The following is a 27,929-nucleotide window of genomic DNA, read 5'->3' as shown; positions in this document are numbered from 1 at the left end:
TTTTTAAGACCTTCCATAGTTGATCATCAAATATTGCCCTACATCTTTTCCTACTGACCTGGAATACCACTTTTATCATTTACTAAATTCATGTTTCTGACTTTTTAATCTGTTCGACCCAATTGTGACAATCGTTTCTTTGTAACAATGCCACGATTTTAATCATTATAAACGTTTGTGTTTTTGATACAATAAGGAAAAACTCCCTTTTGTTTTTTCAAATTTGCTTTCTTTATTCTTAGTCTTCTATATGAATTTTAGAAGTTGATGAAAAAGTCAGAATTGCACTGAATAAATGAGAGGAGACTGAGGGCTGCGGCGTGACAGCTCTCCAGGCCAAGGCTTTCTAGCCCCTTCCTCAACTCTTTTTTGAATTTCATCTGTAAAGTATACCATTTCTCCATAAAATTCTTACAAGTTTTTTGTTAGATTTAGTCTCACGTAGAATCTTTCCTTTCCGTTTTAAAACTTATGGTTGGTGGTATATGACTAGTTACTAATTTTGTGTTTACATTTGCCCATTTCCCTTGCTAACCACACTTACTAGTATTGATAAGTGGATTCACTTGGTTCTCTTCTAATCTTCATACTTATTTCAAGGACCTCCAGGACAATGTTAAGTAGCAGCAGTGAGAGCATCCTTACAGGGGAGGATGTGGCTCAAGTAGTAGAGCACATGCTTGGCATGCACAAGGTCCTGGGTTCAATCCCCTAGTACCTACTTACGGGGACTACTTTAATACTTCTCCACTTCTCCACCGTGGGTCACGTCTGTTGAAGATTTCTGGTACATTCCCGTTATTAGGGTGGTACCCTTTAGTCCTCACTTGCTTAGATTTTTTTTTTTAATCATAAGTATTGAATTTTATAAAACTACTTTCTATAAGACTGACCTGCAAACCTCCTTTCTGTGTGAGTTCTTAGTTCTGATAGCAAAGTTATGCTCCTCTTGCAAAACAAACTGCGGAGCACCACATTTTTCCTACACTTTCAAACAGTTTAAGATGGGCATGATTTGTTCCTCGAAAGTTCAGTGTAACCTGTGGGCTCCAGCCCCTTTGTGAAGGGAGGAGGATACAGACTTTGCCCACTGTTCCAATTTATTTTATGATTATTGGTCTGTACTGTTTCTCTCTCCTTCTTGCCCCAATTTTGATACTTCTCCTTCCCTGCAAAACTGTCTATTTCATTGGATTTTTAAATACAGTGGTGTGAAATGGTTACTCATTTTTTCCCACTCATTCTGCAAAGCCTCATTCCAGTGACTTCCTCCATAAATAGTGCTTTTATTATTGTCTTACAGAAAAAAGGATGAACACTCACTGAGCATTCACATGCCAGGCACTGTACTGGATCCACAGTGATTATCTCACCTGGTCCTCACAGAATCCCTGCACTGAAGAGGAGACCGAGTCAGGAAAGGCCACGTGGCCCGCCCGAGGGCACGCAGCGGTGGGGCAGGCTGCATCCCACCTCTGTCTAGCTCCACAGTCTGTGCTCTTGCCCCACACCATGCCTCCTACTGCAGGACCGCCCATGCTACCCACGTCTGTGACTTTCAAATGCTGGTTGCAATCCATTAATTGAGTTGTGCAATCAACTTAGCGAGTTATAATCAACAATTTTTCTTTTTAAATGAAAGAGTAGAATACAAAATAGAGCAGATCGCTTGAAGAAAGAATATACACTTTTGATGAAATAGCATATAACTGTGTGTATATACTGGGTGGGCAAAATGCACTTCTTGCCAGCAACAACAGTCAAAACTTTGACAGCTTAAAAATGTATCTTAATGTCACAATGAATATATGTATGTTCATGTATGACTGAAAAATTGTGCTCTACACTGGAATCTGACACATTGTAAAATGACTATAACTCTATAAAAAAAAAGTTAAAAAAAAAAGAAACAAAAAAATAATGTATCTTGAAAACACTAGGAAATTTGATGATAATAGGTGCGTGAAGCTGAACTTAGTAACGGCCAAGAGGTAAGTGACGCATCTTAGCGCCTTCCAGGTTACTGGAGAAAGGCGCTCTGTAACGGACAGCCAGCGTCTGCTGCACTTTCAGTGTGTAACAGAAACTATGCTAAGTGCTTTACACAGCTGCACTGAATCCTTACGACAACCCATTTCACAGAAGAGGAAAATGAAGTTCAGAGAAGTTAAGGACCTTGTCTGAGGAGAAAGGTCATTCACATAGTTTTAAGGGAGCACTCCCAAGACATTTATCAGTTACAAGGTGAAAAGTGGCAACTAAATGGTGGGGAAGCCTAGCAGACACCTCCCTAGCCACGCGCTCAAAGGCACCACCAACAGTGATGAGACACGTCAACATCATGAGCCTCTGACAAAGGCTCGGATCAGGGCACGTCTCCGGTGGGATTCTTGCCAAAACTGCGCAACTTCAATCCAATCGCGGAAAACATCAGATCTAATGAGACACAATCCACAAAATCACTGAGCAGTACTCTTCAAAAGTGTGACGGTCACTAAAGACTAAAGCAACGCCACAGACTACAGGAGGCAGGAGAACCAAACGCAGTTCGGGATCTTGGTAAAAGGACACTGGCAGGAAAACGGGTGAGGCCTGAACGAGGTCTGGAGTGGAGCTGACCTGGCACACCGCTGGGAATCGGCTGTGTACGATGGCAACCCCAGGGGAAGCTGGGTGACCAGCAGACAGGAACTCTATGCTATTTTTGCAACTTTTCCGGACTTCTAAATTTTTTCAAAACGAAGTTTTAGAAAATCGCAATTGTTGTGAAAGGAAGGGAGGAGGAGGAAGAGGGCGAAGTGGAGGAAGAGGGGAGGGGGTTGGGGAAGAGGGAAGAGGGAAGGGGAAAGGAAGCTAGGTAACTGTCCGAGGTCAAGGGCTTCCCAGCCAGTATCAGGGAAAAGCCCATTTGCATTCCAGGCGGATGGAGGAGTGTTTTTCTCCGTGAAAGGCAGAGGAGGTGAAAGGAAACTCTTACCCAGCTGACGTAGAGTAGGAATATGCTCTCTTGATACCTCAATTTAATTTTCCCCTGAAAAACTTCACTACACATGGTTTAATTTATGGGACCCCTTTGGTGAATAAAATATGTCCAATTCTTTAAAAAACAATAATAAATATGAAGTAAAAAAAGTCAAAAATAGTTTAAAGGCTGTAAGCAACTCGAGGGTAGGGACTTCACTGACAAAATATGTAGAAATGTACATATTTAAGAAATATCAAATTCATGTGTCTTGATGTATTCGAATCAAAGAATTTTTTTTTTAATGACAGAGCACTTATATACAGTGGAGGGTAAAACTTTACTTCAAACAGGAAACACTGGACAGATTCTTGTACGAAGATACTTATAGCAACAAATTACATATAAATAACAGTTCAGTACAGAACTGACTGAACTAGTCACAGGACTGGCAGAGCACCAGGCAGCGACCACAAGTCGTGTAAGAAGGCTGAGCGACGTGAAAGCACGAGTCGGCCACACAAACAAAAACCAGCACAAACACCCGGACTCAACTGTGTGACAAATTTTAGGGGACTATTACTTTCTTCTTTATATTTACTTTATTTGCCACAGTTTCTACAGTGAACATTTTTGTTAGTTAAAAAATTTCTTTGAAGATTCTTTGAAAAGCATAAATTAAAACCAATTTGACATCAACACAAAATCCAAGTAAGCACACAAATGCCTTGTGTATACATGTCACTAAAGAACAGGGTGAAGAAAATCATTTTAAAAAGCATCACTTACCCTAATAAAGTATAATGTTAAATTATTATAATAAAATATTAAAACTGGCTAAGAATATTTTATTTCCTGAGCCATAAGTGCATATTTAAAAATACCTCAGAAAAAGGGATAATACCTCAAAATTACATATTCTCCTACAGAATAAGTTTAACACTTGAATTTATCCAAATTAAATCATGTCCCCTGAAATGTGAATAAACTTCAAATCCCTTACAACAGACATCGTCCTGAAACACAGGGGGCTGTTAGTGGGAGGGGGATTACACCCCGAGTCCCGCAAAGGAGGCCACTGAGCACCTGTGTCACGGGTTTAAAGCAGCGGCCAGCAGCAGCGCACGCAGCACAGTCTGGTCACGGAGCGCCGCGGTGTCACCTGGCCTGGTGTGAGGCGACCACAAGAGGTGCGGGAGCGGTGCTGCCTGGCAAGGGCATTAGCATTAGCTGGTAGACACTAGAAATGCAATACACCAGGTGGCACGGGGTTCCCACTTGCAAGCCTGCCGCAGACCACTGCTCTGACCCTGAGTCCCCCAGCGGGGACACACCTGGCCCACAGCGCGGATCACAGGAGCTCAGGCCTGGCCCTGACATCCGAGGCTCTATGCTGGCTCCTTTTCCTGGCTTCCTGGTGTGTCTTGGGCACACAACAACCTCTCTGCTCCTCAGTGTCCTTATGGGAAAACCGTAAAATGGAGATAATACATGGACTCAGTCTAGTGTAAGATTTAAAAGAGCCGATGCATTTGACACCACACAGCGTAGTTAAGTGCTCAAAACAGACTTGCAGGCACATGCTGGATTAAAGTGACAACACATTAGCCTGGTAAGCACGTCGCTGGAGGTCTCTGCTAGCAACAGCCTTTCATTTCAGGGTGCACACCCTCAAGCGTCTATTTCAAAATCTGCCCTTCCTTCCACGTCTTTCTGGGAAACCACCTTGACACCCAAGACCACGGTATAGAAAGCACATCTTTGTTACTCCTATTAAGTCCTCTGTACTTTTTTATAGTCCCAAAACAAAAGAGACCAACAAGGAAGTTACAAAGTGGGAAAGAAAAACACCAAGTCCCTGAAAACAGGCCGCTCCAGGGCAGCATCCACCACGGCCAAGTGAAGAGCCACCACCAATCATTAAATGCGCGTCACAGTCTCTCCTAGTGGTGAAGAATGAATATCCTGGAGAGAAACTTATTGCTGACTCAGTTATTCAGAAAGACACAATGATTTCTGAAGTGAATCAAACAGGAAATGGGTAAATTTTGGTGTATCAGTTGTATATAATATTATTTCATTTTTAAAAATCTCTCCACTGAGAAAATCAACCTTATTTTGAACAAAATGGAAGTAAATGCTAAGTAATTACAGCATCTTCAGAACAGTCTTCCATACTGCTTTAACTAGCCTCTTACTCTTTCAATTTAATGTAGCCGTTTTCATTTTAGCTTATACTAACAGCCTACACTACCGTGTGGTTCTTTGTTTAATGGAAACTAACGTGCTTAGGAAAAAAACCATTTTAAAAAAGACATACATACACACACTGCATGCAGCAGATGACAGGAAACTGTAACCATCCCTTCCGTCGCGCTTTTCAGTGTTTTCTCAACCAGTCAAATGGAACGACGAGGCGGTTTCAGAGCCATGCAACGCACAGGAGCAGCGGTCAACGCAGCTTAGCTTACCGTGCCACACTGCCGCGTGTCCGTCCCACAGGGTCGCCACCGTCTTCCTCGCACCATCCCACAGATTGTGGGAATAAGCTTCTCTTAACACATTCTTCCTCTTATAAATGTGTAAGAAAATAATGGTAAGGTAGAGAAGAAAGATGGTAAAGTAGGGAAGTATTAAAAGTATCAGGGGTGTGAAAACCCACAAGAGGTAGTTGGCAAAGTTCACATAGTCCTCCAGCTGCTCCACACCAAACCATTCTTCAAGCACGTGGATCAGACAGGTCATATAGGGCATGGAGTCCTGTCCTGCACCACAGGTCTGATTTTTGTCTATCATTTTTCTTTAGGTGAAAATGACAAATTCAGTCTCTTTCTTCATCGTCATGGCAGGTCTTTAATTTTGCCACTAGAAGGGAAAAATAATCCAATGTTATTCTCTTCAAGGCTGAAAGGTTAAATGTTGTAGTCCACATAAATACTATGTAGAGCATTCCTTAATCCCCCAAAATGAGATTATTAACGGTTAACCGTGTTGCAGATTTAAATGTTAAAATTATATGGTTTCATTTGTCCACCATGAAGTGTGTCAGTTTAGCTTCTGAAATAACTCACAAGCTATAATTATGAGAGGAAAATAAAGCTGACGAATGAAATTTCAGATTGGTCTTAATAATCAGACTTGTATCTTAAGTGGATCATTCTAAACATCTGTATCAAAATAAGTTACACTGAGATAACTGTTCTTCACAGGAAAGATCACTCTGCTTCAATAAAAGTTACCCAATTCTTCAGGAAATGATGACACACATGTAGTATTACCCTTTACAAGTAGGTTTGTAGAAAAGCAATCTGTTCTTTTGACATTACGCAATAATAAAATTCTATCAGTATCACTTTTATCTTATAGTCACTAAAATTTCTCTTGTATCTTAATGATTGAAAGTGTAGCATACAATTATTTTATGTCACTCTGTAAACCAGTCATTTAACTTACCAGAAATGTATAAATGTCTTGTCCCAAGCTTCAACGTATGTATTCTGGAAAACACAGTGTACAAACGGAAGAAAATGTGATTTTAAAAAAAGATAACCATTAGTACCCAGAGATAGAATTTCTATAAAATAGAAAGAGACGAAAGTATGACAAATGTGCTTACAGCCCTACGCTAGTGTATCCCAATCGAAAATTACACTCACGCTACGCAAGCTTTCAGTGAGGACACCTCTAAATACTGCTTATTCCACCTTATAAAGCCCCACCTGAGGCTTTTAAATTCAGAGCTATAATAAATTTGCTTCCTCAGAGGAAAAGGAGGAAGATGTGTAACTGACTGTGACTCTTTTCAGTGACTGCCCGGTAATAAGTGGTGGTCAGACATGACCTTCGATGACACAACTGTATTAGCCCTCACGATCACCTTCTCCCACGTAAGACTTCCTTCTTGCATTCCTGTTTTCTCTGCTTCTCATCGCACTCTTAGAGAGAGTTCACCACTATTCCATACCACACAACCGTAAGGAAAACCACCTCAAGCCCTTCGTGGATGAGGCAGGAAATGAAAAAAAAGAAAGGAGGGGATGGAGGGAGGGAGAGACAGACACAGCAGCAATTAGATGCTGTCTTCAAGCCAGCATCGTCCAGCCCACCAGCGTATCAGCAGGGCACGCACTTTGACTTGTTCTTCCAAGGATGGAAGATTTAGTCTGATCTCCTGGTAACCAACAGAACCCATCTGTGAGAAATCTGGGCCTGTTCTGGTAACAGAGGGTGAACATGTAACACATTACACCCACAACCTGTGCTTTATGTACACGACAGTCTAGGCAACCCACCTAAAGAGGCAAACCACTATAATTTACCAGGGTTTGATCATTCAGAGCGCAACGCAGCAAAACTTACTACTTTTTAACTTGAGAGCTTTCCTCACTAGGATGGCTATAACCAAAAAAAAAGGGAAAACAACAAGTGTTGATGACGATGTGGAGAAATTAGAACCTTCACATTTGCTGGTGGGGATATAAAACGGTGCAGTCACTGCAGAGATCAGTGTGGCACTCCTCAAAAAGCTAAACACAGAGACGCCGTTTGACCCATTAATCCTAGTCCTACGTATAAACCCAAGAGAACTAAAAACATGTATCACCCCAAAATTTGCACACAAACGTTGACAAGAGCATTATTCATAACAGCCAGAAAGTAGAAACAACCAACTGTCCATCAACTGACGAATGGATGGAAATACACTAACCCATAAAGCGGACTGTCACTCGGGCACAAAAAGGAATGAAATACTACTTCAGAATACAGTATGCGTGAACCTTGAAAACGTCATACTAAATGTAAAAAGTCAGATACTAAAGACCACATTTTGTATGATTTCATTTATATGAAGTATCCAAAGTAGGCTAGCCCACACGGACAGAAAGGCTAGTGGTGGCCAGGGCTGAAGGGGGCAGTGGCTGCTAATGGAAACAGTGGTGTCTTCTGGGGATAACCAAAATGTTCCAGAATCAGGTAGTAGGGATGGTTGGAAAACCTTGTAAATAAACTAAAAACCAATGGGTTGTATATTTCTAAATGTTATGATTAACTTTATCAGAACAGAAAAAGAGCTTCAAATATTGTTAATAAATTAAAATTTATGATAGCTTCTCAAATATGTTAAAAGGAGCTTCTCCTAGGCCTGACAATCAGTCGTTTTGGTGCTCTGACCCTTGCTGCTTGATACAATTTTCCCAGGAGTCCAGTCTCATTTCCAATTTTCAAAAGGATTGTAAAATCTTGTGGTTCTAAAAAAATTTTTAGTGCCTCCTCCCACCCAAATCGGTAGTAGAACTACACCTCTCAGCCCCAGTCACACTCTGCTTTATGACACATACTTAACAAGCACAGTCGAGGGAAGAGGGGCTGTGCACAGGAGGCCCCGTGACAGTGGCCACACAGAGACCTTCCTGAGATCCAGCACCCCCCGACAGCGCCCTGGGAGCTGCAGTCAAGAACCGCCTCCACAAACGGCCAGACTGGATCCTGACGTGAAACCTCCAGAACAGAAAGCTCAAAAGGTGCCGTTCCATCTGCAAACCAAGATCGCTGGATTTTCCCCACCGGACCTAGTTCTGTACCACAGAGCCTCTCCCAAGAGACAGCTGGTGTGAGCTGCGTCACAACAGGTGGTCTGGGAAGGCCTCTCTAAAAGGTATATTTGAACAAAGACCCAAGCAAACCATGTGGGTATGTGGAAGAGAATTCCTGGCCAGAAGAGCAGTGAGTACAAAGGATGTGCACTTGGCGTGGTCAGAGGTGCAGCCACCGGGCAAGCCGAGGAAGTGACACGGCGGCACTGGTAGGCCGGCTGTTACCTGGTGAGATGCAAAAGGCAGGGCGGGGGATGCCTGCCGTGGGCTCCGAATGACCCTGTGCCAGGAATACACTGTGCAGGAAGCCAACAGGATGTGACCGCAGGAAGTGAGACAAGTGAGGAACGTGGCTGGGACAGGTGTGGCAGGGTGAAATCTACAACAGATGATCAGCTTCTGGATATATTTTGAGATTAAAACCAACAGGGTTCGCTGGGGAATGGACGGAGCATGTGAGTGAGAGGAGTCTGGGATACTGCACAGTTTTTTTGGCAAAGTGGGTTTGTATCCTGGGAAGCTCTGCCACTTACTGTGTGACCTAGACAAGCTACCTAACATCTCTTTGCCTCAGTTTCTCCACCTACAAAATTAGGATAATAACAGTCCCTACCCAGTAAGACTGTTGTGGAGATTGTAATTAAATAAAGCTTAGAAGCGTGCCCCCACCATACACACACCAAACAGGTACTGCCACCATCAGCATCATCGCTGGCTTGCTTGTGAAGAGGGAGTGGCAGGCAGAACAGGCTTAGGGGTGGAATGGCCATCACAGATTCAGTTTTGAACATGTTAAGATTCTACTGGACGTCCCAATAGGCAGCAGGACATAAGCAGAGTTTAGCAGGAAGATCACGGCTAGAGAAACATACCTGGGAATGGGCCACATACAGACCAGTACTGAAAACCATGAATCTAAAGAAGATATAAAATAAAAGTGAATCTCCAAGGCTAAGCCTTGGGGCACTCAACACTTCAGAAGTTGGGAAGACAAGAAGGAACCAGCATCCTCCTGCCAGGAGTGGCATCTTGGACAGCAAAGTAAGACAGTGTTTCAGGAAGGGAAGAGTGCTCAACTGTTTCCAGTGATGCTGGGAGGTCTAGTCAGGTAAGGAATGACCACTAATCACCGGACTGTACAACACAAAGGCACTGGCAACCCCTGGTAAGACATGTTCTGATACAGTGGGGATGAAAGTCAGATGAAGTAAGTCCAAAAAAGAACAGGAGGGGACGAATTGGAAATAGCACATATGGACGACTCGTCAGAGGAATGCTGTTGCAAAAAGGAACAGAAAACAGGTGGGTATCCAGAAGGGAATGTGGGTCAAGTGTGCTGTTTTACGATGAAAGAAAATACAGCAGTTTTTAATACCAAGGATGATGTGTCAATGGGAGAATGCGAAATGGATGATTCAAGAGAGAAGACAGCTGTCGGGGCCCAGGCCAGAGGGGGAAGAGTACAGTGTACAGGAACCAGGATGGCCCAAAGAAGACTCGCATCGCTGGGTTCTTAGTTCACTGACTCAATGGATATTTATCATGTAGTTTGTGCTCGGCACTATTCTAAGCACAGGGGATACATCAGCAAACAAAACAGATGGCTATACGGCAAGACATACGTAAAAGCACCTAGAGTAATATGCCTAGGTCACAGCAGGCACCTGACACACGCTCGCTAACTAAATACAGGCAGATCTGAACTCTGTTCATCCCAATCTTTGACAAAGATGTGGACCAAGACAGCGTCTGAAAACTTGTCACTAGAGAACTATCAGAGGAATTTAAGCAACAAGGTTTTGAGTTGATAAAATACTTCTGATATTATGAGAAAATGGCTTTAGAACTCAATGAACGCAACCACTTGATTTTGCAACAAAGTTAAACACAGAAAGCCAATGTGACTTGTCCAAAGGTATTAAATTAATTCAGGGAAGAGCCAAGAGCCAAAATGAACACCCAGCACTCCGGCTTCCTACTCTGGTTTCATCATACCTTCTGTAAGTCTCTCTCTGACAGAAAAGCGGGAAATATTGAGATTACAATTTCTATCTTTCCTCTACTTCTGCCTGGCCCTCTCCCTCTCCAGTTTACCATGGGCAATACTTGACTCCTCACCACTTTATTTTCATTCAATAAAAACTATAATTGTTAAAAGATGTTTTGGGGTAAATATAGTATTTCAGTTACCAAAAGTCCAGGTTATTTCCTTTGGGGTAGATATAATATTTTAGTTACCAAAAGTCCAGGTTATTTCCTATCCAAAAGAAAAAAATAATCTATAGAAAAACAGAGTCCTATGCATCACATACAAAATACTTTAATTTTCCCATCTGGAATTCATGTAACTTGTAAGGAAAAGTTGATAAGTTGAAAAGCTAGCATGTTGATACTGATGGCAAGGAACATCTACAATAATTAACTTTAAAAATATTTAAAGTCACAATGTCTAAAAAATTAAGAAAACAGGAAATTTTTTGGTTTTTTTCTAAAAACCTTAAGGAAAAAAATCTTTTTTTAAACCATCATGAGTACTTTTACCACCATGGATGGTAGCAGATTCATTTTACTTTTAGTATATGAGCTGCACTGAGGATGTGCTGAAAATGCCAATTAAATGAAATACTCATTGAAATAGAAATTAATTTTTCCCTTTTCTTTTCACATATTTAATAATGGTTTAACAGGGGTTAAGTACTCGTTTTAGTAAATAAGCATTCTACTTCAAACCATCAACAAAGCTGAAGTTTAAGATTTCAGTTACGATATCTGCCAAACTCAGTATTTTAACTTTAAAACAATACCTTCTGGATTTCAAGCTTCAAAATCTAGGTTCTGGTATGGATTACCTTTCAAGATGCCCCCCCCCAAGCCCCTAATCCTAGAATGTCTTTCAACTTCTAGCTAAAATCTTCCACTCTGAAAATTACTGTTCTACCCTTACTTTCTTGACTATTCTCATCCCCAAAAATGCTGCACACCCATGCTGGTGTTTCAGTAACTATGCAGCACTCTTATCTTTTCGAATCACTAAAATGGGTGTATCTGACATCAAAGGAAGGCGGCAGTAAGGATGCGGGAACCAACATTTCATTCGAAAATTAACCTTCAATTTCCACCCAACAGTAAACGCGACTACAATATTAGGGACCATTCTAAGTGTCTGATTTTACCTCAGCTCTAATATATTCTGAAGAAACATCAACCCAGTTTCAGCATCAACAGACAAACCAAGTCCGAAGGAACCCAACAGCCTGCGAGTCTGAACACGCTTCTCGGAGGAAGCTGCCTGGGCAGCCGCCTTCGGCAAATCCAGCGGCGCCGTTCCAGCTCCGACATGCTGGTTGGTGCACAAGTTGTTTTTCGTATTAACCAGCAGCGTGAGGGCAGAGACCTGTTCCACAGGCTGCAAACCCCGGGCCGAGTCGGTGCCAGGCGCCGTCGAGTGTCCTAACAGCACGCAGGGGCTGGCCACACACGGCTCCCTCCAGTCCCTTCGGCCGCCCTAGGACGCAGGGCTGCTAACGACCCCTGTTCACAGGCGACCACAACAGGGCTCGGAGAGGTCAGGTCTCCCGCCCGGGGACACGCAGGAGGTGAAGGGGCACCGGGCAGGACCCCAAGCCCGGCGCGTCTGTCCCCGAGCCCCCTCCCCACTGGCATCCTCAGCTTCCACACCCGCTGGGCGGGATGCGGATCCCGGTTAAGCCCAGAGGCCTGCACCGAGGGCGTCCGCGCACCGCCCACCACGGAAGCGGAGACCAAACCCGCCGAACCGCAGCGTCTGCGCGCGAGGGGACATGCGGGCCGAGGTGAGTGGGCTCGCTGGGACCCAGGCAAGGCCTCCGCTCCCGACCTCTCCGCGCCCGCCGGAGCCGAACCCCGAGTCCGGGAGAAGCCGAGCCCGCCCGCCCCGGCCGGGGACCGCGGGCGGTCCCGGGAGACCAGACGCGCGGCCTCGGTGTCCCGGCCCCGGAGTCTGCCCGGGGGCCGACGGGCGCGGGGAGGCGCGGCGGGGACGAAGCACCTCGGGCGGGAGGGGCAGACGCGGCTCGACTCACCCTCACCCTGCAGCAGCGGCGGGAGCTCTTCGGTGGCTCGCGGAGGGAAGTGCAGAAACTCCAGCGGCTGGGTCTCCGGAGCGACCCGGGAGCAAAAAGCCGAGCAGCCGCTGCAGCCCGGACGGCGCTGAGTGTGACACGGCCCTCGCCCCTCCCCTTCCTGTGGCCTCCCGGAACTACTTCCGCCGGCGGCTCCCAGCTCGCTCCTGTCTCGAGCGGCCCCGGGCTCGTTCCTCAGCCTCAAGCCGGGCGCACCGGCGGCGGGGCCTCCCCTCCGTCTCCAGGAACCGGGCAGTGGCTGGGAGGCCGTCCCGCCCGTGTGCCGCGGTAAGATGTGCTGCGAGAAGTGGAGCAGCGTGGCCGAAATGTGCCTCTTCCTTGAAGACCGGGAGGAGGCCGCGACGATCCTGTGCCTCTGCTCCCGGGCGTTCGTGGAGTAAGTGGGGCGCTCCCCTCGGTTTCTCGGACTTGATGGCTTGCAGACCCGCGGTGGTGGTCGGCCCCGAAGCCGCGGCCGGGGTATCCGGGGGGCGGGTGGAGCGAGGCTTAGGAAAGAGGGAGAGGCGCTCTCGGACCGGAGGGGCGGTCGCTTGCTGCGGTTGTGGGAAGGGGTCAACCCACCCTGCGGGCGGTTAGGAGGAGATGTAGCAGCGATGTCTGTCCTTTTACCCTTACGCCTCGAGGGGAAAGTTACCACCCGGGGGAAGTGAAATGAGAGATGAAAGCGCTCCGGGAGGTGACATCACGGAATGAAGGTCTGAAGAGCGCCTTTTTTGGTTAACATTTCTTTTCAAACCTTGAGACTTATATTCAAGGGCACATGCACGTGAATAGAACTCGCGTTTAACTACGATTACATCAGTTTTTGAGCTGTCTTATTTTTGGAAAATACTTGTTTTGGCCAAAAATTGCCCTGCATGAGATAGCTAGTGGGTAGGAAAAAACTAAAGAATTGGATGCTAGAAATTTTTTTTTTTTGACATTAGGTGTGTGAGTTCCACCACTTAATCCTTATTTTTAATCTCTAAAACAAGCGTATTTACGCTAATCCTCTCATTGGTTTATTATTAGATTCAGCTTGTGGGAGTGAGTTTCATGTGATAGACTTTTAATATAGTTTAATGTAGTAGAAGTTCAGTTTGATGGAATTCTTCCTATTCATCATGTGTTTTGGCGGGAGTAGTTGGAAAATTAACCCGAAAAGAAATTAAGTACTGGGTTACATTTAGTGTAAAACACGTCATCTCTGTGTTGCGAGTGCCCTTTTTGCTCCTCTGTGTTAAGTACTGGTTGGCACAGCCCGTCCCTACATCCTTTGAGTTTACTTTCTAGCAAAAGTGGTCAATATTGAGACAGCTGTTACCTAATTATTTGGTTAATCATCGTTGTAAGTACAAGATGGGAGAGAAGTATAAGGTGCTACTATAGCAAAACCGCAACCTTTCACCACAGATCACAGAGACTCCTTGGAGGAAGTAGCGTTTGAAAAGAGGTCCAGAGGGTTAGAGGAAATAAACTGGGATGCATCTGAGTGACCGGAAGCAATCCCAGCAGAGCAGAACTTTGTGAAAGCCTCGAGGGAGCCAAAGAAAGCCTGGGAAAGAAAAACAGAAATAGGGTTGGTGAGATAGTCAGGATCAAAACGCACCACTTTGTGGAAGACACGTTCAGATTTGCATCTTTAAAAGTTATACTAGTAGCAGCAAGGGGGATGGTTTGGAGGAAGAGAGCCACTTAAAAACATTTTCCACTTAAAAACAGCAGATTATGGTGGCCTGGATTAAGATTGGTAGTAGTGGAAATGGAGTGGGTGAAATTATTGGAGAGAAACTGTTGAGGTTAGAGGATTGGCTTGAATGTGAGGGAATGAGAGAAAGATGAGGACTGGAAGGTAGAGACTAGTTTTCTGGCCTAACGATGCTTTTCACTGAGATAGGGATCTCTGGAAAGTCTTGGATTTTAATTTTAGGCCAGCACAGGGAGGATAATCAGTTTTGCACAGTTTGATTTTGGAGGAGCTATGAGATATCCAAAGGTAGATGTTAAAAGGTGGTTGGTTATATTGGTTTGGAGCTCTCAAGAAGTCTGGGCTGATCTTAAGAACTTGAACCATTCTAGTGCAAGTAGTAATTAAAGCCACTCATTTAGCACCAGATCCATCCCTGAGGAATTGCAATGCTTTTTAAAGAGTAAAAGAGAAGAAGAGATGGATTAACTGAGAAAGAGTAGAAGATGAGTTCAATTGTACGGTCAGCAGATTTTTGGAGGAGGGAGTCCACGGGAAAGCTGCTAGAATATCCAGCAAAACGAGGACTGAAAATATCTACTAGAACTGGGGGGAAAAAAAACTCTGTCGGCTTGATGTCTTGCTAAATGCCGGGATCTAAGTTTCACATTTCATACTTTTCTTTCCTATTTAAGCATCCCAGCAGCCCCTAGCGTATGACTTGTTATCCTTCCTTTATGAGTAGGAAACTGAGTCTCAGTGACGACCTAAAATAAAATCTCACAGCCAGGCAGGTGGTTTATACCCCAGGTCTGCGTGGCTCCGTAACCTTTCTGCTGTCCCACTAATTCGTCTGGAACGTGATTCTGTTGACTCTTCCTGCTGAAGGTGTTTCAGTGGTCTAAAGTCAGTGGGACCACGGGAGAGCTGTCCAAATGCTTTAACACAGCGTGTCTTAGTTAAGGTAGAAGAGCCTGTGTTTACCTCAGACCACACACCCAGTGTCTGTCTGGTTTCACATCCCGACTCTACCAAAAACGAGCTGTGTGGCCTTGGGTGAGTCACAACTTTTCCGTGCTCAGCACCTTCAGAAAGGACTTCCTTTCCCTTTTACTGCTCAGGGTGAATCCACAGTCCCTTGGCAGTGGGAAATTCCTACTTCTGCCTCAGAAATTCCAGGAGTCACTTATTCAGCCCGTGTTTTGGCCACCCACGCGTCAGGTACTGTGAGAAAAAGATGGCTGGGCATCTTAGGCAACGTAGGGATGATCCCTGCGGTCAGAGGCGTGCCGATCAGCTGCCCGGTCAGGCCTCTGAGGGGGCGGCATCTTAGTGGGGCCCCCATGCTGCAGGTCTGGTGTCCAGCTTTATAGTTCAACTCAGCATCGAGGTTCACTTGGTCTTTATACTCTGTGCCAGGTCCAGATGTTCATCCAGAATCGCCATGCTTTGTGGTTTGAGTTACGCTTAGCAAACTCAGGTTGCTTTGTAGAGAACACTTAGCAGGCGTAATGGGAAATTCTTCAAATATCAGCCATTAAAAATACACCTTTCTTTGTGATGCATGCTCTTAGAGATTCTTTTTGCCCTAAGGAAACAAAGAATTTTCATAAAAATTTAAAAGCTTGAATCCTCTCCCTCTTTTCTTAACTTTCCGTGGCAGATTATTCGTAGCCTTGGGATACGCTGGCAATATCCTTGGACACCTGGTTCACCTCTCACCCGTGGGGCATGGCTTTGTGCTCCTTCCTCCGGCCCTACCCGACTTGTTAGGCTGGCCCATTCCCCCCAAAGGCATGCAGGCTGGCACTGTGAGCGGGACTCCAGAGCACCCAGCTGTGTGTGGATGTGGGGCCAAGAGAGATTGCACTGGGACCAGCCAGAGCGCACGCTTAGTTCTCTGCCTGCAGCCTGCTAGTTAGCACTCTGCATGGAGCACTCGCTCACTCCTTTATTTATATTAACATGGACTCTGGACTGCTAGTTTATTATTAATGGGTTATATTCTGTTACTGTCGCCACTTATTAGGGTGTTCATATCATCTCAGATGTTTGATGGGAGCCCCTGGAGGTGGGCCTGTGTCCTTTCGATGTGTCCCTAGCAATCTTCTAGCTCTCCTAACCTTCTGGGACAATAAAGTAATCTTACAGTCCACGCTGCGACAAGGAATTGCCGCTTCTCCAGGCGACCCTGGTTCCTTGCAGTGGAGAGCAGTGTTTAGAAGCCAAGACGTGGGTGCGCGTTGTGCTCACTGCCCCTGGATTTTCAATGCTCTGCACCCTCTCCACAGACAGTTAGGCCACAAACGCATTCCGCAGACGAACGTGAACGTGTGTGTTGACTGTCCTTACCCTCAGTACGTTTACTTACTTGCTCACTGTAAGCAGCCCTGCAGCCATCCTGGGCCTCTTCTCCACCGGCACCTTAGTGCCCACATCCTTGTGTACTGATGGGCACACCATGGATGCCCTTTTGCAGCTCTCAGCACCCCTCACCCTGGGCCTCACATTAGGGGTCAGTGGACGAGCTGCCAGAGGACATTGCTCTTCATCCCTTCCCCATTCACTGTCCAGCTGAGTCCCCACCTACTCTAAGTTTTATAAAGTATCAAAAAATAAACAAGGATATGAAATGAAACATGAAATACACAAGAATTTTGTTTTGTTGAATTTATTGTCTCTCCATTAGAAAAGCAGTATTAGCTGTTACTTGCAGACGGCTTTGTTACAGCAATTATGACAGAGTTTATTGCAGTGTGATTTACTGGCAGGAAGATAATAATAGCAAAATTTCTCCCCTTCCCCTTTAAGTGTTCTGTTAGGTTTATTTTGGTTATTAAATTCCTATCTTAGTAAAGAAAAAAATTAGAAGTAGGTATGTAAAGGTTAGCCCTTCACTGTTTTTAAAACTCATTGAGACTGAATGGTTTATTTTGATTTATGTTCCAGTTTGAATAAATAAGAACTTCATTTTATGTTAGTCCCCAAAACAACCTTAACTCAGACCATATCTGCTAAGTTAGACTGTGGTAACTAAGCATGTCTGCTAGGCGATGGGTAGTTTGGCCTATTTGCAGATGGACTAGGGTCCGCATGTGGGTTTATAAATGCGTAAGATAAATCTTTCCATCTTTATGCTCACTTCTTACAGCAAATTTAGAGACTGTTTCACTGTTTGTGTGTCATAAGGTGGATCAGATTCTTCCCCCAATGTCCAGAACTGCCACTTAATCAATAAATTAGTAGTTACCATTATAACATACTTGCCACGTGGTGTTCACCAAATGTTGTACATAGACTGTCAATCCTTGTAACCCCATGAGGTATGTATTATTACCTCTGTATTACAGGTAAGGAAAATGTATTAGCAGATAGCTGTTCTGGTTTTTAACCTTTTTATTAATTAACCCATGCTGCCTTAAACTTGTTTTTTCTCTAAATTTATAGTTCAGTGTTTTTCAATATTGACTATTTAATTTGCTTCACAGAGATCGGAAATTATACAATTTGGGATTAAAAGGCTACTATGTGAAGGACAGTGGCTACGATGCAGGTAATACAGTGTGAAGCCATATAGCCTTTTCTTGCTAAAATCAACCATGACTAATTTAAGTTTAATTTGTTACCATAAAATATTGTGATTGGCAAATAATCCTGTAATCATAGTCAGTTCTTATTTTTTATTGCCACACGGTTCCAGAATCGCTGTCAGAGCGCATCCTCCCTTTCCTGTAGCTGGCTCGCGCTCGGACTTGAGGGGGCCTCTCTTGACTTGTGTAGCATTCCTTCCTGAGTTGTCACCATCAGATATGAGAACCTGAAATTTGAAGCTTGGAAAAGTAGAGAACATAGTTTCCTCAGAACAATTTTAGTGTGTTAAAAGGTAAACTGAGGCACATTAAGTTTTGTTTTGTTTTTTTCCCCAAGAATTTATTTGAGTCCACATTGATTCAAATCAGGCAGCACCAAATCGAAGGTGGCTGGGAGCACTCCACCAACAGGAGCTGGGAGGGGGGTTTTTATAGAGAAGACGCAGAAGCAAGAAGCAAGGAGATTGTGTGACTGGCCACAGGCTAGGCGGCTGCCTTGTTTGGGAAGGCTTCCTTGGCCGCTTGTGGCTAGCCGCCATTCAGCTGCGTTCTCTCAGACTCAGTGCGTGGCCCTGGCTTGGCTGTGGTTCGTCTGGGAGGCTGCCACGGCACCAGAGCCGCGTCCGTGTAATGGCCTCCTCATTCAGACACTTAAACAGTTTTATAGATTAGTGATCCAGGATGAATTCCAAGTGAGCATCCATAGTCTTTTGCCTAAAGTAAAGATGCCACAACCTGGATTAACTTTCCCAAGTAACAAATACAATCTATTCTATGCCTTGAGACTCTCCCAGTTACCTGAAAACCTTCTTGGTCTCTGTCACGTTCCCTACCATGACCCCGCTTGTCCTCTCCGTGCACAGTCTCCAAACACGGGGACAACTGTGGCACAGGTATAGGCTACAATCAGCATGAGTACGTGTGTCACGTTACCCTGAAAATCCTTCACTCACATGGTGGAACAAATCATTGCCACTTCAGTTACACGCTGGGGGAGATGTTTGGTTTGTGCTTCAGTGTCGTACAAATAAGGTTTATTTAGACACTCGCTCCCATGCGCACCCTGGGGGGAACAGAAAGCTTCGCTGACTCGTTTCCCATATTTTGCTCTCTGCTGAGCTTTTGCGGGTTCCTTCAGGGGCACGGTGAGTAGGAATCCCCTTCACTACTTAGGTGTCATCTTTCCCTGTTTTAGAGTTTGTGCATATGAGGTCTCTCTTGTTTTCAGTCTCCGTTTTTGCGGTGGTCAGGTTCGCTGTCCTGTTGCCTGAGACCACGCAGCTGGAGTGCGGCTCAGCCCTGGGTGACTGCTAGTATATAAAGTGATTTTTATCTCAAACGTTTTAAAATAGAGCATTTCAATGGTATTTGTCCAACTAGTGGTCTGATCCACTTTTAGATAACCATACTCTGATAAAGTCAACTTGTTTTGTTACAATAAAACAGGCTTTCTGTAAGTCCTAGAATCAGGGAACCTGAGAGGGTCCTCCAGTTCAGTGGATTTCAGGCTTTTAATAGCACAACCCTTTCATGAAGTCAACTTTCCCACGGAGTCCCAGGCTGTAAATCACGGCTGTGATTGAACTGCCCGTGAAGGCTTGAAGACGTACCGCCCACCTTATTAACAGCTTCTGAGCTGAGTCCACAAGCCCTCATTGTAAACCCGCGACCTAGTGCGGCAGTGCTGCCAGCAAGGGGCGGGGAAGTGTAGGTACCAGTCCGGGCCGCCCCGCTGCGTCCCCTCGGGCGTCCTCAGCCCTGTGCCCCGGCCCAGCGCGGGGCAGGTGCTCCGGGGAGAGGGCTGGGTGGGCAGCCGGGGGGCAGCGGCAGGCAGGGCCCGACCAGAGGCTGTCTCTTGATCCTTAGTGGGCTCCTTTTTCACTAGTCTGTATTTCCATCAATTCCTTCTTTTTTCCTTTTATTTTTCTTCCTCTTAAAAATCGTAACATTTACACACCTTTACTTTGGGCAAGTCATGTAACAACTCTGGGTCTTAGATACTTTTCCTTTAAAATGAGGATGATAAAACCTGCGTCTAAATTTTCTCTTAAACTAAGTGAACATAACAAATGCTGTGTGTAGGAGACCAAGCCACAGAGGAGGACAAAAGTGGTCCCTGCCCCGGCACTACCGGGTCACGTGACAGCAGAGCCGTGGGCCCAGACGAAAGCGAACTGGATTCTGAGGCTGAGCTCATGAGAAGTATGGGGCTGCCCCTTCAGTTCGGTGGGGTGTCTGCACATAAGAATTTTGAGGTAAATATTAATTTACTCCTATTGTTTCTGTTTCTTAGTTTTCTTCGTAAAATATCACATGGATTATTTTTTATCCCAAATCTAATGCATTCATGAATTGGAACACTTCACCTCTTCTTAAATGTGTATTTATATTAACCAGAACTACAAGCTGTAATCCGTCCCTCTTGGGAGTGTGCGATTGTTCCTCCTCTTGGAAACTTAGATGGTAACCCAGGGCGGGGGTCGAGGGTATTTGTATTATTCAGTGTCAAAACGGACTTGAATTCTACTCCTCTTACAGCTTTAAAGTGCAATTTATGTTCAAGCTATTTATCCTTGTAGGTATCCATGAATACTAGAAACAAAGTTAAAATTAAAAAGAGAAAGAAAAAGCATCAAAAGAAGTACTTGGAGGAAATCATGACAGAATCTTGGAGACAAGATTATGAAGAAGATGACATTTTGGCTCCACACACCCTGCCTTCAGTTAAGCAGTGTGAGAACACCAGAGCGTGTAAACTTGAAACCAAAGAAGACACTGAAACTGAAAATCTTCCTGTCGAAAATACTGTATCCCCAAAGCTAGAAATTACAGAGAAATGGGAAAAGTATTGGCATGAATATGGTGGAGGACTGTTATGGCAAAGCTGGCAAGAAAAACATCCCGACCAGACGCTGTGTCCTGAACCTTGGAACGTCCCTGATACAAAGGAAGAATGGGAACAACATTACAGTCAGCTCTATTGGTATTATTTGGAGCAGTTTCATTACTGGGAAGCTCGGGGTTGGACTTTTGATGCCTCAGAAAGCTGTGATGCAGAAACTTACGGGTCTAAAACGGAAGGTGACAACAAGACAGATGAACATTGCATGAAAACAGATTCACTTGCTTCTCCATCATCATCAACTGGCAGCGAAAGTTCTAGTTCAAGTGGTGGAGATCATAATGAAATACTTGATGGGATTAGCAATATAAGTCTGAATTCAGAGGAGGTGGAACAGAGCAGGTTGGATTGCTCTGTGCGTGGTGGTGGACGTCAGTGGCCAGGTGACGCTGACAGGGGAAGAGAATGCCCTGCTTCTGGCCAAAGTGAACCAGGCAACGGAGGAACCAAAGAAAGCGGCTTGTCTGAGAAGAGAAACACCGAGCAACCAGCTCAGGGTAAGACTGGCCAAGGTGTATCCATTTATCCTACTGAGTAATGGTTAACAAAACGAGTCTGCTTAGCGAAATAACTAACACTAGTCCTTTATGGTAGAGTTAAATAGTACCAGCCATGTTTTACAGTGTAGCAATGGAATGATTTAATCCATCTTATTTTTATGTTGCAAGTTGTTTATTACCCTTTTACATAAATAAAAATAATATTTGCATAGGGGTCTCAAAAGTATCATTCCTGCCTTTTGTACTTTGGTGGCCAGTGAATTAAACCTTGGAAATCCGTTGAGAAATCTAATTTGGAGCTTGGAATGACCAAGTTTCTCTGGAGCAACCGAGTTCATAGGAGGCACCTTAAAGAGTGGTTGAAAGTACACGTTTGCCACTAGGCAATATCTGAGTGTGAGTCGTGTCTGGAATTCACTCTGGACAAGTGAAGTCTTGCTCTGTAAAGAGACTCCACGGGGTGTGGTGTTATATTATAACTGGACAGGTTGATTTCAGGATTCTCATAGAATTTCCAGGATAAGGAACTTGGTTGACTCCTGCTTGAGTGTTTAAAAATGAAATTGTTGTGCAGACTGGTGCTGCTGTCGGGGCGAAAGGAAGCCAGTGCGAGGTGTGCTGGGAGAAGTTAGAGGTGGGTGGGTAAGAACGCTCTCGCTCAGGAGAAGGGCACGGCCAACCGAGGGCACCAGGAAGACGGGAGAGGACAGTTTTATAACTAGGATTTGTCCTGAAGCCCCCTGATGTGTTGTCTTGGCATTCTTGATGCTTGGTGTGGAAAAGTCTGGCTTATAACAACTTTCTTCTCAGCCTCATTCATACATAAAGCAAAAGGTTTTGACTTTCTCCTTAGTGAGTGGGTCTGCCTTGCTCCTCCCAGATCACTGGTCTCCCTTCATCCTGAAGTTTCATTCGGAGAGTTACTAGAGAGCTTCTCTCTTCTCTGCCTCGTGCAGCAGAGCTAACTTCAGTGCATGTTCTCAGTCCTTCTGTTTTGCTGTTTTGTTCGCCCTTTTTAAATGGGACTGTTTTAGTCTTTTGATCCTTTCTGTGCTTATTTTGACCTTGAAACTTGAAGTACGTATACTGGTCAGTCCTTTGTGTTCCTCGTTTTGATTACCCTCCCTCGTCTTCCTCCTTTTTCCCTTCATTAAACATAGCAAACCTCACAGTCTGCCCCCTCAGGCACGTGTAAGATGTTTTCTGCTGTTTGTGGTCAGCTTCTCCTGAAATAGTCTGTCCTCACACAATCAAAGCCGCCCAGTGTGTACTGCAGACACCTCTCCACTTCTAGCCCCACCACACACGTCATTCCAGCCTGAAGAAGTGCAGAGCAGAGACAGGCATGTGCCTCAGTCGGAGCCACTGCAAGTTAAAAATACTCTTTTTAAATGGTAGTGCTTATCTTTCTGTTACTTCCATTATTATTTTAAGAGCTGTATTAGAGATAATTAAACGTATTTGCTTCTTAATAAAGGGAAATGATCTTTAATCAAATGTGATCATGCCATCTTTAAGAGTCATTTAGATTAAAATTCCATCAAAATGTCATCGCTAACAGCTATTCCAAAGGTAACTTTGTGGATTAATTTGTATAGATTTGGACAGCTATATGGAAAAAGTAGTTTTAGTTCACTTTTTAAGTAGTTAGATCATGGAAACTTTTAGATTTTAATAGACACAGCTCCCAGTTTTTGTGCTCAGACTCTGCGTGTAGACACACAGAATAGAGAGGTGTGGTTGGCACTTTGCCTGATAAGTGCATATAGTTCATTGCAGGAAAGGCCCTGGAATACTTTGCCTTTGCAAATGACAGAAGAGTTGTCAAACCGGAGGGGAGTCCACTGCAATGTCCCTGCCTCTTTAGATTCACAGGAGTCACTAGAAGCAAACGCAGCCAAAGACAGACCCCACCCCGAGGGCACGGACGGAGACGAGAGCGAGGAAGAGCCACCTGAGCAGAAGCGGAGCAAACTCCGGAGGAGGCAAGTCGCACACTCCCTCTCTCTCCAGAACGCGTGCCCCTGAGCCCCCGTGTCCTGACTGCGCGTGTGGAGGGCCTGCTGTGCCACCTGCGCAGGGGAGACTGCACATCCTGGCAGGACCCTGGTCAGAGCCCTGCTCTGCCTCTTATTCAGTCACGGGGTCTTATCTGTAAAGTGGGCCCGATGCCCTTTTTTGTGAGATTTTTGGGAAGACTTGAACTAGCATGTAATATATCTGACACTTGGTGGCTGTCAGTGGATGATTGCCTTTATCTGATATGTAACTAGGTGTCTCTCTCTCTCAAGGGAGTTCTCATTTTTTCCCAAAAGTCTGGGTTTATATTATCACAGAGTTTTATTGCTAAGATAGACCTGAGATACAGCGAATCTAACGCTCCTGTTCTGTAGGTACGAGTCCTGGGGCAGGGCAGGGACGAGCGCCTTACCAGGGGCTGGGTTCCAGCAGGGGCAGCTCTGAAGCCACGGTCCAGACCAGCTCTCCCACAGGCAGGCTTTCTAGGAAACCATCGATGCATGCAGTTAACCAGGTGGAGAATAACGTGGGGTCAAGGGTGGATGCAATAAAATACAAGGAGAGGATGGGCGTTACAGAACGTGGACATTAGCTGGAAACAGCTCGTTTCCCTGACAGGGTATGAAGTGCTCTGCATGAGATTCTGATGTTCCATGCACCTTCCCGGAAACCAGTAAGCAAGCTTGAGAGGCAGTACATAAAAGCATGCTCTGCCATGTTCCTTCTAAGTGGTGCATCCTGCTTGTCAGCTCCTGCACTGGTTCCCACTGGTTCCTAGAGGCAGAGGATCAGTGTATAGGTATATTCTTGGGACCCAGTAGGTCCCCCGTAAATACTCAGTGAGCTTAATTTGTAAGAGTGACTTCTCATCATTTTCATCTGCTCCTGTCACCCAGACAGCAGGGACCACTAGAAGCTATCCCCGAAAGCTGGAGGGTCCTGAGTCACTTAGTGTCATTTACTTCACAATCTTACTCTTTAAAAGCAGTATTTCTTTTCCTTTGGTAGCTTTCTTGGTTGGGTTGATCCTTCTCAGATGCTTCCTTGTTTGTTTTTAAGGAGGACTCCTAGAGCTGCGACCTCGGAGGGTAGTTTAAGACTGCGGGTTAGCTGGTGCTTTTCCAAAAGAAAATGCGGAGATCCGTATTTTTCCATGTTCAGGAATAGAGATAATTACCTGCCCTGGTTTAGGATTTCAGTGCTCATTACTGTGTTCCACACACTGCTAGGTAATTTATCTCATTTGGAAAAGTCCTGATGAAAGTACCCTGTCCTGTCTCTCTGGGTTTCTGAACTACGGGTGATGGTTGTGATGGGGGAGTTTGCATGGGTTGACTCTGTGCCTTTTGGTATTTGCACTTGTGGGCTCTGGAGGTAACGGCTTATCACAGTTTGCTTTGTTTATTTGTTTAGCCATGAACTGGACATCGATGAAAACCCGGATTTGGACTTCGATGACAGCGGTTCCCTTCTAGGATTCAAGCATGGCTCCGGACAAAAGTAATTATCAATTAACGCTTTTGTCTTCCAGAAATCTTAACCACTTCCGCTATCTTAAAGCTCTCTGATGCTCAGATAGCTAACAACGGCTGTGTGTTGATACCATTTGAGATGTTACAGCAACACTAACCTCTCTTGGTGGGAGTTGTGGAGGCAACACTGTACATTTGACGCATTCCCACGCATTGACTCAGCTCGCTTCGTAGCCACCCAGCATTAGTCCAAGTTCACAGATGAAGCAGCTGCCACTCACAGAGGTTTTGACTTGGTCAGGATCAGTCGCGTCATTTCCTGGAGAGGGGATTCAAGCCCAGCCGCGGAGAAAGCCATTCCCTCCGCCCCCCGCATCTCACACGCCTGCCTCTGTGCGTCTGGGGCGTGCGGTGACCCTGACGCGAGAAGTCCAGACCTGCGGTTACCTTTGTTCTTTCTGCCCTGCCTTATCCGAACACTCACGTAGTCCTTCCAGCACAGCAGCGTTTAATTGACCGTCTCCTGAGGACATCAGTGTGTCCAGGTTGTTTCCTCAGAGCGAAGCAAACGCCCTTGAGGCCCCCGGGTACTGTGGGACCAGAGCCCCTCCTCCTCGTTTGTGAGCAGCGCCACGGGGTGAGGACCTGCCAGGTGTTGCTCAGCCGCCGAATCTCCTGGTTTGTGTGTGGCATTTCTCTCTTAGAAATGCAGCTGCTGTGAACTTTGGGTGCAGAGACTGTATTTTCCTGAGATTAAATGCCCAGGAGTAAATACAAGGGTATGGAAGGGTTTCCTATACGTGACATAAAGCGCGAACTGACTAGTTACCACACACTAAAGACCAGCCATTCGTGTCCGCTTACACCATGACTGAAAACAAGATTAAGGTCTTTGATGTTTCTGTGGGTTGAGACTTAATTTTGTTGGTTGTGACGTTTTAATGGATACCTAGACATTATGAAGTCCACAAGAAAAAGACACAGCTTTCAAGGTTGATACCCAGATTAGCTCAGAAATACGTATTCACAGTTACAATACTGTGAAAATTTTTGTAAAAAACTACCAGTTACCTATCATGGTATGTCAGTTATGCCGTATGTAGCTGTCAGTATGTTGCGTCAAGGTAATTATGATCATTTCTATGTACTTTAAGCCATGTAATCATTTAAGCCTAGAGTCCATAAAAATAATAGAAAGAGTTTTCCTGATATTGCCACATTTAAATTCCAGGCAGAATTCATTTCTACCCACATGTAATTTTATTGAGGAATTACTTAGGTAGCTCTTGCTGGTATATACTCAGAGATTTATTCTGTTACCTGGGATTTAACTTAGCTGTTCTCTTTCCATTTAGAGCACCCAACTTTACTCAACAAAGAAGGATAAGATACGCTTTTTAAAAGAAGCTTATAATATGGCTGGAAGAGAACACCTGAATTTAAAACCAAACTGAGCCTTGAGGTGCTACATTGTACAGTACACTCTGGGTCCCTAGGGGTCTGCAGGAGAGGCTGCCTGTGAGGCCTGGCAGAGTCGGGGAAGGCCTCATAGCAGACACAGCTCTTTCGGGGGGAAGTTCAGATGGTTAAGTCAGCAAGTGTTCTCTAGTTATTTTAGTAATCGGGGGTTTCTGCTTAGGTGAGTTCAGACTGACTGAGGTTAAGAATCTAGTGGCACTTTTAAGATGATTTGAACATACCCAGATACGTGTTAAAGAGTGTGGGCATCACCTGACTGAGAAAAGATCCCATTTACCCAGCAGGCACTGGGGTTACGTTTTTCTGCTATTTCTTTATTACGTTTTACAGTGTAACCTCTACTTTCTGTTACATGTAAGATATTGACATTCCCACCTTTGGTGTTTCACATTTACTTGAAAATTAACATACAAACTAGACCTTTAAAGTCCTCTACATTTTTAACTTTATTTCATAATTTCTGTAATTTAACAAAATGAAATTAGAACAGTTGCTGCTAAGAGAAAAATAGTGAAAATTGTTAGTTTTTCCTCTTTTTTCATAAGGAAACAAACTCATCGACCCTGAGGTTTGAGTTCACTTCTTTTGGTTTGGTCACAGATACGGTGAAATTTCAGATTTCAGCCACCGGCAGGTCAGGTACCTACAGAAGAATGTGAAGTATAAATCAAAGTTCTTGGACATGAGACGACGAATCAGTATGAAAAACAAACACATCTTCTTTACTGAAGAGCCAGAAAAAACGCTTTTTAAGAAAAGCAAAACTTTGAGTAAGGTATGTATAGATTTTGTTTTATATTTAGAGGTAGGGTGTCACTTTGTGACCTTGACTCCCTAAAATTATTGTTTGCAAATGGGAACCCTGTTTCTGTCAGATACAACGGTACCTAAAATTCTTTTCCATTTGCTTCCTAAAGGCATATATTGTGTGAAATAAATTTGCAAAAAGGGTAAGTTGAGAGTAGGGTGAAGGGACGTTTTTGAAAGCTGCAGAGCAGTGGTGTCTGGAACGCGTAGCAGCTTCTGCGCGGTTTCAGGCTACGTAGGGCCCCAGAAGCGCGATCCCTGATAGAGCGTTTGTTGTGAGCCTCAATCTCGAGGTCGTCGAGGGATGATGAGTCAGACTTTGCACTGACAGGTTCACCCCAATGGCAGGAACCTCAATGCTGACTTAGAGATTCACTGTTAGGTGGAATACTCAGCCCCTCTCCTGGACTTGGCTGAACCTGCCGTCTAAGCCCCTGGAAGACAAAAGTAATCAGAGTTGCTTTTGCTTGGCTCGGTGAGTGATCCTTCTCCATTACAGGAAAAAAGCACCATCCAGGGAGGAGAATTTTGTGTCTCTCACATCTCCAGGAGCTCTTTGGTGCAGAATCTCTGATCCCGGGATGACTCTGTTTTACCTTTGGAGTCCACGATCCTTCCCTGCCTTCACCGCCCTTCTAAACATGCTATCAATTTATAGCTTTGCTTTTATTATATTTCAGATTGGATGGTTGCAGATGGTATTTTAATATTTTAGTGGCCCTGGCTGTGTCTGGAACACATTTCCCAGTATCAGTCCAGTCAGCCCTGCAGAACTTTTTGTAGCGTGCTGGGTGGTTGGATGTGGTGGTGCCACATG

The 27,929-nt window shown here is 44.8% G+C and overlaps 2 protein-coding genes across 7 annotated transcripts in view; one reads left to right on the top strand and one right to left on the bottom strand.

Annotated features, from left to right (window-relative positions):
- The window catches only part of TMEM68 (transmembrane protein 68), a 32,115-nt gene extending 19,360 nt beyond the window's left edge, over positions 1-12,755 (bottom strand). For 2 of the 6 annotated variants that reach the window (XM_032470101.1, XM_032470104.1), the window contains exons 1-3: positions 12,618-12,755; positions 6,416-6,459; positions 5,434-5,827 (exon numbers count right to left, since the gene is read on the bottom strand). In XM_032470101.1, coding sequence (XP_032325992.1) covers positions 5,434-5,758 — 325 coding nt within the window. In that variant the 5' untranslated portion in view covers positions 5,759-5,827; positions 6,416-6,459; positions 12,618-12,755. The other 4 variants (XM_032470103.1, XM_006195750.3, XM_032470102.1 and 1 more) reach the window with 4 other exon arrangements.
- A 162-nt stretch (positions 12,756-12,917) lies between these two features.
- Positions 12,918-27,929, top strand: part of TGS1 (trimethylguanosine synthase 1) — a 32,658-nt gene continuing 17,646 nt past the window's right edge. Inside the window, 7 exon segments of the mRNA XM_006191048.3 lie at positions 12,918-13,053; positions 17,832-17,896; positions 20,016-20,188; positions 20,513-21,332; positions 23,203-23,320; positions 24,768-24,854; positions 26,906-27,080. Of these exon segments, the coding sequence (XP_006191110.2) occupies positions 12,950-13,053; positions 17,832-17,896; positions 20,016-20,188; positions 20,513-21,332; positions 23,203-23,320; positions 24,768-24,854; positions 26,906-27,080 (1,542 nt within the window). The 5' untranslated portion in view covers positions 12,918-12,949.

This window comes from Camelus ferus, chromosome 29, assembly GCF_009834535.1.
Source record: "Camelus ferus isolate YT-003-E chromosome 29, BCGSAC_Cfer_1.0, whole genome shotgun sequence".
Lineage (NCBI taxonomy): Eukaryota > Metazoa > Chordata > Mammalia > Artiodactyla > Camelidae > Camelus > Camelus ferus.
This window is presented reverse-complemented; position numbering and strand designations above follow the sequence as displayed.